Raw genomic sequence first — 15,794 nt, forward strand, 5'->3', positions numbered from 1 at the left:
CCTTCCTTTCCCCACACCAACACAAGTCTTAAACTGGAAAGAGTATGCAATATAGTGGCAGAAAAACCTGATGAAAAATTGTGAGACCACTTGTCCATATCCTGCCATGACTGTCTCCCCACACCCTCCTGCCCTCTCCCACATGCAGGATTATGTCCTGTCAGAACACTTCTTGTTCCCAGTCTCTTTAACCATCAGATCTTATCTCCATCTTCCAAAAAAGATCAGTCTGGTGCATACACCTGACATTGAAATTTTCAGCTTGAATGGTTAGACTGAAGTTATATCAGAAAACAGGGTCTTCTGAAGTGTCAGACAGCTTGGACAGGCAAGTCCTTACCAGCACTGCACTCAGTGCAGCTGACTGAGTAGTTGCCACATTGACTTAGACAGAGTTTTCCCAGCCAGCTAAATGAAGCTCTCCTCTAGCAATTTTTAACAAGGTGTTCTTTATCAGGGAATTTCTAATGGAACTGTTTACCACAGTGAAACTCACAATACCAAATACAGCAATCAAATAATGGAAGATAAATTTCCACCACTGAAGAATTAACACACATTGTTTCAGATTGACTGTTTAAATAAGAGACTTTGTCAGTCCCATAGCTTTGGTCAGTTTTACTTACTTGATATTTTCTCCTCTTCTAGGTAGGTTTCTGGTCGTGACAGATGAGACATGAGATCTTCAGCATCCAGGCTTTCAAGTTTTTCTTCAAGAGATTCACTATGGAATCGGTAAGAAAGACAAAAGACATAAATATAAACAACTAGTTTAAGGAGTAAAAAGCAGGCCAGATGTTTTATCAATTCTAATACCTGCCAGTAGGGATTTTTCTTCTTAATGCCACTTCAGACATTACTACAGTGGGTGTTTCTCAGAAAAAGTCTAACTATTGCCTTTCAATAATCAAAAGTCCCAATAAATCAGTAAATCCTTACAAAGCATTGATCACCTGAGCAATTATGGGAACAAACACTAACATTTATTACATAGTTTGCTTTGCTTTCAAAGATTTCAAAGCTAGATGAGGGGGGCAGGGTATACAAAGGGCACTGTAACTCCTTTCAACTCATCTAGATCTGGTAACTGATGTTATTTTAACTTTGAAAACAACAAATCTCTCAGATCAGCCTGAAAAATCTATGGCAAGATTTGTGCGGGGGCTTGAAAAGAGGAGGGACTCTCTCCTTTGCATGATGCAAAGTGCTGAATAGCACACAGTTGCCTACATATGCTTTTTGTTTATTCAGTCTCTGGATGGTGAGTTCTCTTGTTTTAAAGTTTTCATTCTCTTTCACTGAACCACTAAAAGCTACATTTGGATTGCCTGACTTGAATCCCCGACAATAACAATTCTGATGGTTAAGGCTGGAGTTTTCTTTGTGCTGGATGCAAGGGCTGGAGCTACCCTGGCACAAGTCACTGCTCCCTGTGTGACCACAGAGCAGTGTGGGACTTTCATCCTTTCTTCCTCCCTGGGGGAATCAGTTGACCATATTGCAGTCCAGACCAGCCATGAGGGTGAATCACTGCTGCTGATCTTCTCAAAACTGAATAAATCCTCCTTTGGAGCATTTGCTTTGTCACATGGCTACACATACTTTTCCTTTTTGAGTCCATGAGGTCTTAAATAAGCAAGAGTTCAGAAGTCAAACAGTCATATTTTAAAAAATATAGTGCTATTAAGCTGGACATTCCTATTTGATTTTGAAATGGCACTTCCATTTTTATGTCCTACTGCTCCTTGATTTTCTTGAAGGAAATCACAACCACCAACAAGAAAATAAGTAGTGCTAACATCCCTGAAGTTAATGAAACCAAATTTCCTACAGATCTGTGTCTTGATGAAGCGCCTGAGGAGGTGCAAACCACCATTGAAACTCTTCCCATGACTGGGACCCTTAGGGGAACTTTCTCTCACACTGATCAACTTGACAAAGAACAAAGTGACAGTGAGCCTTTCCTGTTCATAGGGGCAAGAAACATTTTTTCCCCTGCTCATTTTTATTTTCTTGAAAAACTTTTAGGAGCTGAAGATTTTTGACATCTTTCCTGCTGCCCTTTCAAATTTTCTGAGATCAGCATTGCTTAAAAAAATCCTTAGAGGCAGAACAAATGAGCAGATGGTCACCCTCTACAGTAGTCAATGGAGAACCAGTTAACTTAGGAAGCTGCAAGCTCAAATTCAGTGGTTAAAAGTAGATGCAAATGAGTAATCAGCAAAGGGAGCTGCTGTGATGGACCTCTAGACTGAAATTCTGCACTGCTAAATTTCATTTAGCACCATGTGAACACTGGCCCAACAGAAATTTGGTACACACAGCAAGACTAGTTTCCAAAAACTTCCATATGGTTATCTGTCATCCTGGGTTTTACCAGAACCTTACGATTTCAATATTCAAACATCCACATTAATAAAACCCGCAAACCATAATTTTAAATATGAGTAATTTTGCTTAAGCATAAAGGAGACATGCCTCAAATTATTTCAGATCTTATGTATCATTAAACATTCTTATTTCCTTAATAAAAGAAACAAATATGCAAACAAAATAAACATAGACATAATAAAACCCAAAAGGCATCACTCCTGAATTGAAAATTTCTTATGCTACTTTCAAGTCTAGAGTCTGACCAAGTGATGCATCTTTGAAAACAGTAGCTTATATAAGGGAAACACAGATGTGCTAACATGTTCAGTGGCTGCAAGGAACTTTTTTTATATAATCCAACATCTGCAGATTTATTTCCAGCCTTTCTCTAATGAGATGCTATTTAGGAAATTATGAGAAATAAAGTATGCAGAGACAACACTATAAGCTAGCACTTAAACTCCAACTCAGTAGGCCCATACACATTCACATCTGCAAACTGTGTTTTAGCAAAGCTTGTTAATGACTTCTGTTTATCATGGGGGTCTTAGTCCCTCTTTTTCCACAAAGTAATGCTAATAAAACTATAATATAGAGGGAGGAGCCAATCACAAACCCAGATCTTTCTGATTTATATTTTCACACCATTACAACTAGTAGAAAGAAACCCTTTCATTTACCTGCCAAACCTTTTTGTCTGTCAGAAAAAGTGCTGACAAAATTGTTTGGACTGAGAGTCAGGCTCATCCCTCAGCTACTTTTTAAAACTCTTACAATAAAATATATATTAAAAATACTTAGTTCTGATACAGCAGTATTCAGCTGAAAAAGCCCAGTGTTCTTTCACCTAGAAAAAGAAATGCAATTGTCTGCATTCCACAGATAGAGAAATGATGCACACAGAGATCAGTTGCCATGTCAGAGCTATGAGTGGCAGCTCAAAGACATGATCCCAGGTCTACAGAGACTTTATTTCATTCTCCAACTGCTTCACAGGTTCATTTTGGTCTGAACCTTCATTTTTACTGCAAGCAAAACACTGCATGTTGCCATCAGCATACATTTAGCAGCTTCAGTAGAACCAGAGATGTGCCTGGTAATGACACAGCCATATCGTTTCCAGAGGGAAAGAGAAAATATTGAAATGTTTGCAATGTGGGTTGAGGCTTTATTTCATTCTCTTTTTATTTTGGAGAGCCTGCTATGCCAGCTGCCCTGCAACATGTTCATTTCTGCAGTATCACGCTCTGATTTTAGTCATTGCTATTTCTCATGTTAAAAAAAAAAAAAGAAAAAAAAAGCATCCAGCTACTATGACTCCTTCTTTGGAAGGACTCTTATTTCTCTCATTGCAATCAGAGTATCCCTTCATGACATATTGCCTTCGTCTTGGCCTTTGCAATTCCACTGGAACAGTCTGCTCTTTGCCAACGTGTCTGCAGTGTCCTTCCCAACAATCCTTCAAAGATTTGCTCAGTGTCAGGAATGCAAGGACAACCGTGCCCAGGTTTCCCTGAGGTGTTCCTCAGCCTCACCAATGCAGTAATGGTGGGTACTGCTGGAACACCACCTCCCTCAGGGCTGGCAGTTCTTGCCTGACCACCTCTGTGAGTAATGAGCAGGCTCATATTTTCACCTGGGTAAGGGTTAACATCAAACCTGCAGGTGGTTCCACTGACAGTTTTCTTGTCCATCAGCACTCGTAAGAGTTTGATATCTTTGAACTGTCCAAAAACCAGTCCATATAGAAGAATTTACTGCTGTGCTTTTATATTCTTATGTTGTAAGAGCTGTGTTTAAATCTGTTGTCTCCTGACACACAGAATCATAGAAACATAAAATATCCTGAGCTGGAAGGGACCATAATGTCACTCTGTTCAACTCCTGTTTTTGCACAGGACCATGCCCAAGAATCCAATGTACCTGAGAGCATTGTCCAAGTGCTTTTTGAACTCTGTCAGGCTTGGGGCTGTGACAACTTCTCTGGGGAGCCTGTTCCAGTGCCCAGCCACCCTCTGGGGGAAAAACCTTTTCCAAATATCCAACCTAAACCTCCTCTCACACAAGTTCCAGCCATTCCCTTGGGTCAAGTCTCTGGGCACCAGAAAGAAGAGATCAGTGTCTGCCCCTCCTCTTTGCCTGTTGAGGATGTTGGAGATCACAATGAGGTCTCCCCTCAGTCTCCTCCTCTCCAAGCTGAACAACCCAAGTGACCTCAGCTGCTCTTTGTATGGCTTCCCTCCAGGCCCTTCATATGCATTACTGCACTTCCTATGAACTGAAGTAAGGTTTCTTAAATGATTACCGCTGACAAAAACCATCTGTGAAACAGAAATACCAAATTCAGTACACCTGTAACAAGAAAAGGAGTATATCTGTCCTGAGCCTGCTGCCTCTTTGCTGCAGGTGAGCAATTTGCTGTTTTCTTTTTGGAGAATGCAGAGGTGGCAGGGGAACAGCCCATTGCTTGTTGTTGTTACTGGGAGCCTGGAATGCCATTATGTGTTTGTCTGCTTGACACTTGAGCTTGCATGACAAAATGAAAAAACAAAGGCAAAACTGAATCAGCAGATTAGTCAGCTTAATCTTGTGTAACTCAATGCTGCACTTCATTTTCAGTACTGTTATTTTCAGCTGTCCTTTGAGATGGTTATTTGAGTTTCTTTATCATTCAGCCAAGCTACTTGCCCAGGACATACACAAAAATAAGATGCAAAATATAAAATTCAGCAAAATTGCTGTTGTTCTGATTTAATCTTTTTTCATTTTGTCCACATAGTGTTAAAACCACAAGATCTTAATGCTACTAAAATGTCATTTATAATGAGAACACAATGGGCTCTCTTTTTGCTCTCATTTTAATATTGAAAGAAAGCAAAAAGAACCTTCTGTTTAAGCCACTATTGTAAGTGCTAAAAGGCTTTTAAAATAACATGTAGTTTCTGAGACATTTGCTATCTCATTTTAAATGTGAGATGAAGACAAATGGAGGGAGATGCCAGTATTAAAATTGAAATCAGCTGATTCTTGCATTCAACACAGTCACAGCAGCAGCACAAATTCTTGACACAGCTAATATAGTTCATAAGCCACATTAGCAAATACTGTCCCATAAAACCACAGATTTGCAATCCGCATGTTTGCTGGACCTGGATTTCGGTCTTCTTCATGTTCAACAGTGTGACATAAGCAAGAAATTTTCTTTTACTTGAAAGTTACCTGATTATTTAGTCCCAGTAACATAATAATTTCAAAGGTTTGTTTGCAAATGTCAAAGCCAACAGCCTTCTTCCTCAAGCAGAAACACTCTGCAGTTTACCATGTATGCTCCCTTCAAGCAAATTAGCACCAGTCACAAAGTGTGATGTAGGCTTCAGTGTTTAAAATAGACTTTGCCTTTTCCTGTGAGTACATCATGCACTTATGTGATCTTAAACATGCAAACATGCTGCAGGTCAAAATATGTAGTTGTTATATTTTGTGCAAGGTTGTCAGCTGTCCAACCATCCTCTGAGAGGACACAGCTCCTGGAGGTGAAACGCCTCCTGACTAAACATTTCCTGCTGAAGTACAAAGTGATGATGTTACTTGTCCTTACATAAATGGGGTGGTTTTACTTTGAAAAACTAAACTATGAGAGTTCCATTAACAAAAAAAGTTTACTGAGTTTTAGCACATGAGATATTCCAAAACCAAAAGCATAACTCATCCTGCTGAGATTCTTGTTAATTTGAAGCTTCTTTTATCCCCTAAGCCCAGCATCCAACTCATATGAGAAGAGCTGATATTCAGAAATATTTGTGGATATTCTAGTATTATGGCCATAAATTTAAATAAACCTTTCCCATTAATTTTGTTAGAAGTTATCTGAAAATAAAATTATAAAAATGTAGGAACTGCAACTTACCATACAGATGTTTTTTCAGGGAACCTCAAATCAGCATTATGAGGTACCAAATGCCATGGATGTCTGTTGTCATACAATAATCTCATAAAGAGAGTTAGGATCAGGAAGAGGATGGGAAGTACTCCTGACTGCTGTGTTTAGCTGAAATGGATGAGTCTAACATCAAACCACAAACGTATTCAGGATAGCAGTATAGTAGAGAAACATAGCCTAAGGATATTTTCCTTATGCATTTTAGCACACTACTTCTGTTGCTATTTGCTGTTGAGCTGGTGACACTCTCCATGTTTGTGGAGATGCTAAGGAGCATAAAAAGAACAACTATATAGTTTACTAAGAAAAACGTGTATTTCAATGATTTGATGTTTTAATTAAACACTACTGTCTGACATACTATAAAATCAGCACTTTTATCTGCAGTAATAGCCAAGATGGAAACCTTGCAAGCCAAGAAATGAGTGTAGTTGTAAACCTGTATTTGCAAAAAGGCATCATCATGTTCATACTTGAGAATCAAAACCCCCTGAATTTGACATGCCAGATCCTGCCATGACTACACCTGCACTAACCTGGAGTCACTGCACAGAACCGATGTGTGCAGCGATTTCCTTCTCCAGCTAACAACTCACTTCAATGCCACACTGAGCGGTTGCAAATGGCCCTGGAGGCAGCTTGTCTGAGCATGCTTGACAACACACTGGTGCTCAGCCAGGGACTTGGGTCAAGCTTGTTTCAAAAGCAGCAACCAACCTGAGTTTGCATCTGTGAGTTTGCTTCCCACACAGCAGGGAAGTGTGACCTCAGGGTGGTCCTGGGGCTGCTCTCTGCAGGCAGCATAATCACATCCCACAGGAGATTCACCACCAGCTTCAGCCTGGATGAGGTGTTGATACCCTGAAGAGCTGACTTTGCATGACTCAAGCTAGACTGCCACAAACACAGCAGGGCCACAAGCTCATCTATATGGCTCCTTATCTGTAGTGGAAACAATCTTGCTGTTCTCTACCTCATTGCTGTGTGGTTTCAATAGTTAATTGCATTGATGATGTGAAGAGCTGTGCAAGTGCCATGTAGCTTTTCACCTCTGGCACATACTGGCCATGCTGCAAAGTTCACAGTGATGACAACATCATCACCTGTTCACTCCTGCTCAGCTCCTGTGAGTGAACTGATGACCTCAATCTAAATATAAGCTGTCCAAAATACTATAAAATGAAGAATACTATCCTTGCTCAACACCTGTGTTGGTAGTTCGTCATTGCAATATTCTTTAGCCTCTTCCTAAGCATGGTGACTATCACTGGTACTGCAGAATTATTGTCAATTTGCTGTAATTAACTCTTCTGTTTGCAAATACAATAAAAGCCAGGGAATCAAGTGGAATTGTAGACTGAATCACTGGCTGGGACAGCAAGACAGCACAACTTCCTTGACTGCAATGCATCAGCAGTAAGGAGTAAGTGACTTGCAGTGCTGCTTGCATGATCCTCACTGGCATTAGCCTGTCCAGGATGGACAAGTTGTTTTTCACTTCAGAATACCAAGAGGATTGAGATAAGCATAACTTCATTGGCAAACCTTCCATGAGAAAAAGGCTGTGGCACAGCCTCACCCAGGATCTAGCACAGACTAAGACAGCATACAGCAGACACTGTGAAATATAACTTTCACACTCTGATGATTATTCTTTGACATTTGTGAAGTGAAACAGTGATTTCAAGTTAGTGACAATTTATAGAGAGGTGCATCTTACAAATTTAGAATTGAATCTCAGATACTGATCGCAATTCAAAACAGGAAACATGGTTAAATCTGAAATTCACTGAATGCTATTTGAAATACTTACATAATTTGACTAGTTTAAATATTAGCACATTTTTACAGACAGCTAGTATATTTTTATTAACATCACATTAATTAACTGATCTTGTTTCCAGTAAGATTAAATGAACATAATCCAAGTCTAAAGGGGTCATGCCTATAGGACTAATTTCTTTACTAACACTTGAATAGGGGAAGTGGAAATGCTGCTTTTAAGCAGCAAAACAGAACACTGTATTCTCTCTGGAAGAGTAAACAATTTCAGAAGTGTCAAAAACAGACCAAAAGGCAACTATGATCTTCCTTTTTCATTTTTAGGCCTTGTGCCATTCTCTTTATTTACCAGTATTCTTCTGTATTGATTCTATTTCTTATGCATTTAATATGTCTTTTTAGAAGACAACTTTTTTTCCCTGATGAGGAAACACAAAAGCTCATTTGCACTTAACTCTGCTCTGCCTTCACTTCTGTCACTCTTCACTGCTACAGTTTCCCTGGCCTGTCTACTCCCTTTCTTAGTTGAATATGCTCTTCAACTCTGTAGTTTAAATTTTCACAAAATAGTATCAAAGAAATTATGTCTTTAGCAATATGTTCAGTTTCTGGGGCGATTTGTTTGGGATAACAGATGAGGTTATTTTACAATCCAGAGATTAATGGTCAAGCTCAATAACTTCAGCCTGAAGAAGAACAATTCAACCCTAACAGTGAGAGTACCCAATTAATTAAACCATCCACCAGTGTGATGGATTTATCTTCACTTGAAATCTGCCAGTGAGGGATCAGGAATCTTCCTAATGTGAACACTGTGGCTGACCTTCGGACCACCAGGAACAGCTGTATGACAGCCCATGATTGATGCTCAGCAGGAAATTACAGGGGATGACCACAGAGACCCTGCTTGGCCCTCGGGCCATATCCCTCACCCATATCCCTCACCCATCCAGCTTCCAAGCAGGCTAGGTCAAAACAGCTCTTCTGGATGTTACCAGCAGCTCTTCCCTGGCCCAACCCCCCAGCCAGTTCTTTACTCTCCTTTCCATACTGCTTTTGATGCCACCAGGCATTTTTATCTTCTTGGTCTCTCTTCCTCCTCCACTGCTCTTATGAACACGATCATCAAATGATTTTCTTCCTACGTCTCCCGTTGCTTCTTCAGTGCCTCATTTTTTTTTTGCCCAAATCCATTTTTCACTGTAACTCCCACACAGTTCTTTTCTTGGCTTCCTCCTCCTCTTGCCTACTCTACCTTTCAGAGTCTCATGACGTTTAACAATCATCTGTACGAGCTCAGAGCCTTTGTGCCAGAAAGCTGGATCACGTGAAGCAGCAGCAGCAGCAGCAATCACATGGCCATATGGAGGGCTTCTACTAAGGCGATGAAATCACAGAAACATGTTCAGGCAGGACCACTGTTCAGGAGTACTGGTCATATTTTTGCTGACAGAACTGCACAGAAATAAGTTTTTTATGGGTATATTCAAATCAGGTATCTCCTTTTCATCCTTACTCAGGCATTGTAGTTTGCAGTTGATACTGTAAACTATTTTTGAGTTGCACAGGCGTTTTGTTAGAATTACATACAAAACTATGTACAAGTCTAACCACATTGTAATGAGGTAGATGCTTATACAGTGAACATAAAATCCTTTGAAATGGATATAGCCATATAATATTGCTCATTCTCAGTTGTTCAGATTTGAGAATATTTACCATTCCTGAATGGCCCAGCTTCTGTGGAGAGAATCCCAAATATAAGGAGGCGGAAATCACACAGTGTGGCTAAATAAATCACACTGATGCAGCAGATGACCACGATTACTTGAGCCTCCTGAGACTTAGCCTTCTTTAGAAATGAACATATGGGACCCCAAACCTAAGCTTTAAAAAAAAAAAAAAATAAAAGGAAAAAGGGTCTGTCTGTGTGTCAGTTCCCTGAGTTACATGATACAACAATGGATAGAGGACATGATAACTATTCAGAAATACTGCCTGTGAGTGGACACAGGGCTGTGAACCCGCGGTTCAGTCTCGGGCCAGCGCTGCTCTGGGACACCGTGCTGGGCTGCGCGACCCGGCCACCATGGCAGCACTGAGACAGCTCTGCTCTGGAAAGGCTCAGGCACAGAACTAGTAACGTAAAATCAGCAATAGCAACTTCAAGGGCTTCTCTCAAAGCAGGACTTCTTAAAAATTAACTAAGTCTAGAGAGCGTAAAAACCTATGCAGTCAAGACTGCCGGGAGGGGTGGCTCCCTCAGCAGTGGCTGCACGACTCCTCGGCTCTACATCACCGGCGGATGGGGCTCCGACCGGCTGTGACGGACTTCAGGAAGGGAAAAAAAGAAATAAAGAGACCCTCCGACTCGCCCTGGGGGTTCCCTGGAGCGGGAGTGGACCCGCAGCCTGAGGCGGGCAGGGTCCCTCCCCGCTGCCAGAAGGCACGGGAAGCTCATTCTCGCGCTTAAGGACAGCACTGCAGCCCGGCACCCCCCGACCTTGTCAGCTTCCACCAAAAAGCCCTTTTTAATGATAAGAAAACGAAAGAGTGGCAGCCTCTCGCCCTCAGAAACCGCGGGGCCGGGGGAGGGGAGCGCCGGCCGCGCCTGCGCGGAGCCGCTTCCTCGTTGTCGCGCGTAGCGGCGGCGGGCGGCGCGTGCCCGTCAGCGGTGCCCGTCAGCGCGGCCCCGCCGCGCCCGGCCCGGCCCCGCCTCCCCCGCCCGGGGGGCGCAGCCCGAGCCCGCACAAGTCAGTGCTCGACGCGGGCGGGAGCAGCGGCCGGGGCGGGGGGCGTGGGGAGGGAAAGAGGCTGAGCCCGGCGCGGTCGCCGCTCCCCTCCCGCCGCCCTCCCCGCAGCGCCGCGGCGGGGCCGAGCTGGGCTGCTCGGAGGCGACCGCGGGAGCGCTCCCCACCGGCGGGGCCGAGCGAGGGGCGCCGTGCGGGGGCCTCTCCCCCTTCACCTCCTGCCCGGAGGAGGAGGGGGCGGCCGGGGAGAGGCTGGATGTAGAGGGCGAAGCCTCAGCTTCCCTCTGCGGCTCCGGTGCTTTGATGCTGCGGGTCTCTGCTGGCTGTTAACATCTTCCCTCTGCTTTTTTTTTTTTTTTTTCCTTTTTTTTTTTTTTTTTTTTTTTTTCTTTTTTTTTTCCCCTCGAAACTTGGCTTCTTCTCTCTCCGGATCTGTGTGCCCGGCTTCTCCTGGGCTTTACCGGTGGGGCAGGATCATGCCGGACCAGATCACCGTGTCGGAGTTCATCGCCGAGACCACAGAGGATTACAACTCCCCGACCACCTCCAGCTTCACCACCCGCTTGCAGAACTGCAGGAACACGGTCACACTGCTGGAAGAGGTAAATCGTCCACACCCCACATCCTATCCCCTGTTTTTTATCCTTTCCCTTTTTTTTTTTTTTTTTTTGTTCCTTTTTATTTATTTTTTTTTCTGTATGCCTTTGAGAGAGCATCAGGGACGGGGCAGCACCACCCGCCCAAATCCACAGGAGCCAGAGGCGTTGGTATGCATGTAATCAGGTCTTTTAATTGTGGGACTTTGCCCTTGTGTTGAGCTAGTTACAGAAAGCTTTCCTGCTCTGGCGTCTCAAAGATTAGTGCGTAAAGCAGTTGTCTGAACTTAAATGTTGCTGTAGTGCTTCTTGGTGGTTTCAGTGTTGTCAGTTGTTGCAGTAGAAAAAAAATGCGTGAATGTTGGGGATTTTTAGAGCGAAGATGAAGGGTGAGTTTTGTTTGGGAGCGTTGGTAGAGGTTTTCCCCAGCCACTCGTTACATCAAGTAAGTGCAGAACTCTGCAGAAATCTGCCAAGGGAGACTTGGTTTAAGAAATGAGGTAAGGATGAAGCGATGAATGTGGAGTGAGGGAAATAATACGAAAATAGAATTGGTGGAAGGAGAGGAACAAAATAATGCAACAGAAGAAATTATACGGTCTCAGCACTTCAACCTTGAAGCCTCAGTGCTGGGGTTTTTTCATGCTTGTTATGAGCGTCATTTAAATGTTCACCCTGCTCTGCTGTCAAGAAATAGGAGCATGAAAATGGATAAACTTCCAGAGCTGGTTTCCAAGGAATATGAGTCCACTGCTTCCTATTTGAGGTTTCAGAGTGATTTCCTATGGACTAGGTCAGTGGTTATGAGGAAATGTCTTCCAAATGACTTGAAAACAAGGTAGTGTACAGCTCTTCTCTTGCCCTGTGCTTGCTTGAAGGTACAAGCATAATGATGCTGAAAGAAGGCAGATTTTTGCTATTGTTGCAGGGGTTGCAGTTGTTGTTTTGGATTGTACACTTAGTTCATCAAGTATTTGTCGATTCTTCAGGAGCCGGCACGCATCTAGGAGATGGATTTAATAGAGTCTTTTAGTTCTGCTGAATGTGTTGGCATGAGCAAAACATTTGGTATGCAAGGAAAGAGTATTAATTATTTAATTATGGTATTTGCTTGATAGTCTTGGGTATGGAAATATAATTCCACGGGAATCAGATCAGCTGGAGTTTTAATAGAAAAACTGTCTATATTCAAAACTGTAACAGTGCAATTGTCTGCAGCAACTGACTAGAGTGATTGTAAATTCACATTTAGAATTATGTATTTTATTTTTATTGTGTAACCTAGATTAACATCTCTAACTTTTCCATAACTGTAACTGGTTTGGTTTTTCTTTTCTCTTGTAACCAAGCCATGTTTACTGATAGATTTCTCAAAAATCAACCTGTTAGGTTAGTGTTTGACAGAATTGCTGCCCCCTGTTCTTAACTATGTGGAATAGGTACAGCCACTGATATGCTTGTTAGTACACTTGACAGCATGGATAGAGTTAAATAAAAATATATGTTTTGTCATCGCTGGTGACTTACTTCTAGGGTAAGAATACAGTCTAATGCTTTCATGATTTGGGAGATACATCAGTGCAGGCTGAATGTGATAATGCCTGTCCGAAGAGACACAAAATATAGAGGATAAATACACAGTGTTCTGCACTATTTGTGTGGACTGTGTGTATTTTAGAAGTTTTAATGTCAGATTTGACAATAAATCAGGGGAATAAAAAATGGTGGGTACTTCTGTTGGTTGTGTTTCTCTTCTTTGAATTTCTTTTGTTTGTATAACTGTTTTATGTGCCCTATTTGAACTGATTGCAGTTTAAACTGCACTTGTTTTGCATTATTTTTTTATTATCTGTAAATACAAAAAAAACTTTATTTGGTGGGAAACAAGATTTAAACAAGCTCTACTGTTACCTGTGCAAAAAATCTGCAACTCTCCCAAATTTATATTTATTAATTTGCATGGGGAAATGCAGTCAGGATGTGGCTAGCAAAAGGCTCCTTTGGAGTCTTTGTGCATGCAAGCTACAGTTACAGTGAAGACACAGTTTTGCTGCTGCTGCTTTCAAGCTGGGTTGGTTTCTATACACCTGCTTACCTAGTGCGTTCTGTGAAACACGGGATTAAAATGCATGGTTGGAGTGGGTGTTCTGTATCTCCTGCTGCTGTTGTTGATGTGTTGTGAATGACCTAAGAACTCCTCAAGCAGCTCCTGAACTTCAGTGTTGAGCCTGCTGTGTTAAGGCAAAGGGGATGATTCCATCCTTGCAGCTGTTTAATTTTTACTGAATGTTTCATCTGGGCTGGAGCTCTCTCTGGGCTTTTGCAGGCACTGTCAGGCTCTGTGCTGTTATGGCGCTGCTGCCTGAAGTGTCTTAGGTCGTTATTTTACAGCTAACTTAATTCAGCACAACCTGCACCTACCTCAGTGACTATAAGCTAGTTTGTGGATTAACTAATTATTTTCTTTATTCTAAGCAATGTTGCAAATTGGAACTATTTTCTGAACAGAAATGGAAGGGAAATGAAACAGATTTAATGAAAGTTAGCTCTGTTTCCCAGCCTCTGAGTCTGGTGTAATTCTTGCTGTAGCTCAGATCAGTGGCTAGATAAGAAACACCTTTTCATGAAGAATGTGACGAAAAAGAAATGGTTTTGTGTGGATGCCTCTACCTAATTCCCTGAAGTTATTAAAAAATTGTGAACTTACTGTTACTGCATCACAACTAACAAGTATTCTAAAATAATAATAGGGGATGGACTCATTTGCTGATTTTCTCACTTGCTTGTCCATCAGTGGAGGGGCAGTCTGTTCAGCTGGGTGAATTGCTACATATTATCTCCTAGTTACCACTCTTTTCCTATTAAAATAATTTTCAGTGGAGTGTTTGGATCCAGTTAGATGCAATTTTGGAAAAAGTTTCAACTGAAAAATCAGAGCAGACTTGTTTACTGATTCTGATGAGTTTGCATTCAGTAAGTTTTCAGTGGAAGGCCCAACAAAACACAAAGGCATACCTCACAAAATGAGAACCATGGAAGTGCTTCTCCAAAGGACTTCTCTGTTCTCAGCTTATTAAAAAACAAAAGACAAAACAAAAAAAAATCCTCCACCCAAACTTTATTTAAATCTGTCATAATATTAATCAAAGACAGTAGTAAGAACATGCCACTCTATAGCAGTCTATTGAATAGAAAGGTTTCATGCTACATTGTTTAAAACTACTTAAGAAGATTTGCAAGTTTTTTTTTTCCTTTTAAGTGACCAAGCTTAGATTTTTGTCATCCAGTCACACAAGATTAAAAACCAAGACTCTGCCATATTTCTAGCCAGGCTTAGGCATCTTTAACTGTAATTACCAAAAACTGCAAGATTGTTTTATAATATTTTTAAAGCATGAGTGTTTTGTAATTGCCTCCAAGTAAACACACATTTTAAAGTTCGTTCTATTGCTAAAATAATAGGCTTTTTTTTCAAACTCATAGAGAGAGAAACAACCATTATATTGTACTATAGGTCGAGTTGGAGAGAATTTGCAATCTCTACTCCTTTCTGTTGATTTCTTCAGCATAATCTTACATTAATGCAAAAAAGTTATTTTTAACATATTTCTGCATGCAGGTGGGAGATGTCTCTTATAATGCAACACCTTTCCTCTTTAGAAAGGCTGAGAGAGTTGGAGTTTTCAGCTTGTAGAAGAGAAGGCTCTGGGGAGACCTTAGAGTAGCCTCCCAGGGCCTAAAGGTGGTGACAAGAGAATTGGAGAGGGACATTTTACAAGGCTGTGGAGTGTCAGGACAAGGGGGAATGGCTTTAAACTGAATTAGATATAGGGAAGAAATTCTTTACTGTGAGTGTGGTGAGACACTGCAGCAGGCTGTCCAGAGGAGCTGTGGATGCCCCATCCCTGGAAGTGTTCAAGGCCAGTGTGGATGGGACCTTGAGCAATGTGGTCTAGTGGAAGGTGTCCTTGCCCATGGCAGGGGGTGGAACTTGATGCTCTTTAAGATCTCTTCTGACCCAAACCATTATATGAATCTGTAATGATCATATGAGGAGGGAATTATTACATATGTAAATGGATGGCTAATTACTTTTTTTAAAGTAAAAAGCTTAAGTGGTAAATACAGACAGATCACTGATACAATCTCTTAAAATTCAGCCCATGCTTTGTTTTGACCAGACATGCTTTTATATCCACAGAAGCTCCATGATTTGTATTACTCAAATAGATTTTGAAAAGTTGATTTTAATCATTGAGTTAATATTACTTTGTGAGCTAGTTGGAATTTTTAGAGAATGATGACATCTGTTCTGAGAATAAGTAGTGCACATGTGGGATCACCACAAGACTG

General features: G+C 41.5%; 1 protein-coding gene and 1 long non-coding RNA gene across 9 annotated transcripts in view; one reads left to right on the forward strand and one right to left on the reverse strand.

Moving 5' to 3' along the window:
- The window catches only part of LOC137468883 (uncharacterized), a 28,417-nt gene extending 18,317 nt beyond the window's left edge, over positions 1-10,100 (reverse strand). The window contains exons 1-3 of one of the 2 annotated variants that reach the window (XR_010996224.1): positions 10,046-10,100; positions 9,351-9,472; positions 627-724 (exon numbers count right to left, since the gene is read on the reverse strand). This is a non-coding gene — a long non-coding RNA (uncharacterized lncRNA). Of the gene's footprint in view, positions 1-626; positions 725-9,350; positions 9,996-10,045 lie in introns of those variants that run through there. The other variant, XR_010996223.1, reaches the window with a different exon arrangement.
- ASAP1 (ArfGAP with SH3 domain, ankyrin repeat and PH domain 1) overlaps positions 1-15,794 on the forward strand; it is a 146,884-nt gene that overhangs the window by 19,191 nt on the left and 111,899 nt on the right. For 6 of the 7 annotated variants that reach the window (XM_068181034.1, XM_068181025.1, XM_068181051.1 and 3 more), the window contains 2 exons: positions 649-735; positions 11,318-11,447. In XM_068181034.1, coding sequence (XP_068037135.1) covers positions 677-735; positions 11,318-11,447 — 189 coding nt within the window. In that variant the 5' untranslated portion in view covers positions 649-676. Of the gene's footprint in view, positions 1-648; positions 736-10,706; positions 10,849-11,317; positions 11,448-15,794 lie in introns of those variants that run through there. The other variant, XM_068181070.1, reaches the window with a different exon arrangement.

This window comes from Anomalospiza imberbis, chromosome 1 (genome assembly GCF_031753505.1).
Source record: "Anomalospiza imberbis isolate Cuckoo-Finch-1a 21T00152 chromosome 1, ASM3175350v1, whole genome shotgun sequence".
Taxonomy (NCBI): domain Eukaryota; kingdom Metazoa; phylum Chordata; class Aves; order Passeriformes; family Viduidae; genus Anomalospiza; species Anomalospiza imberbis.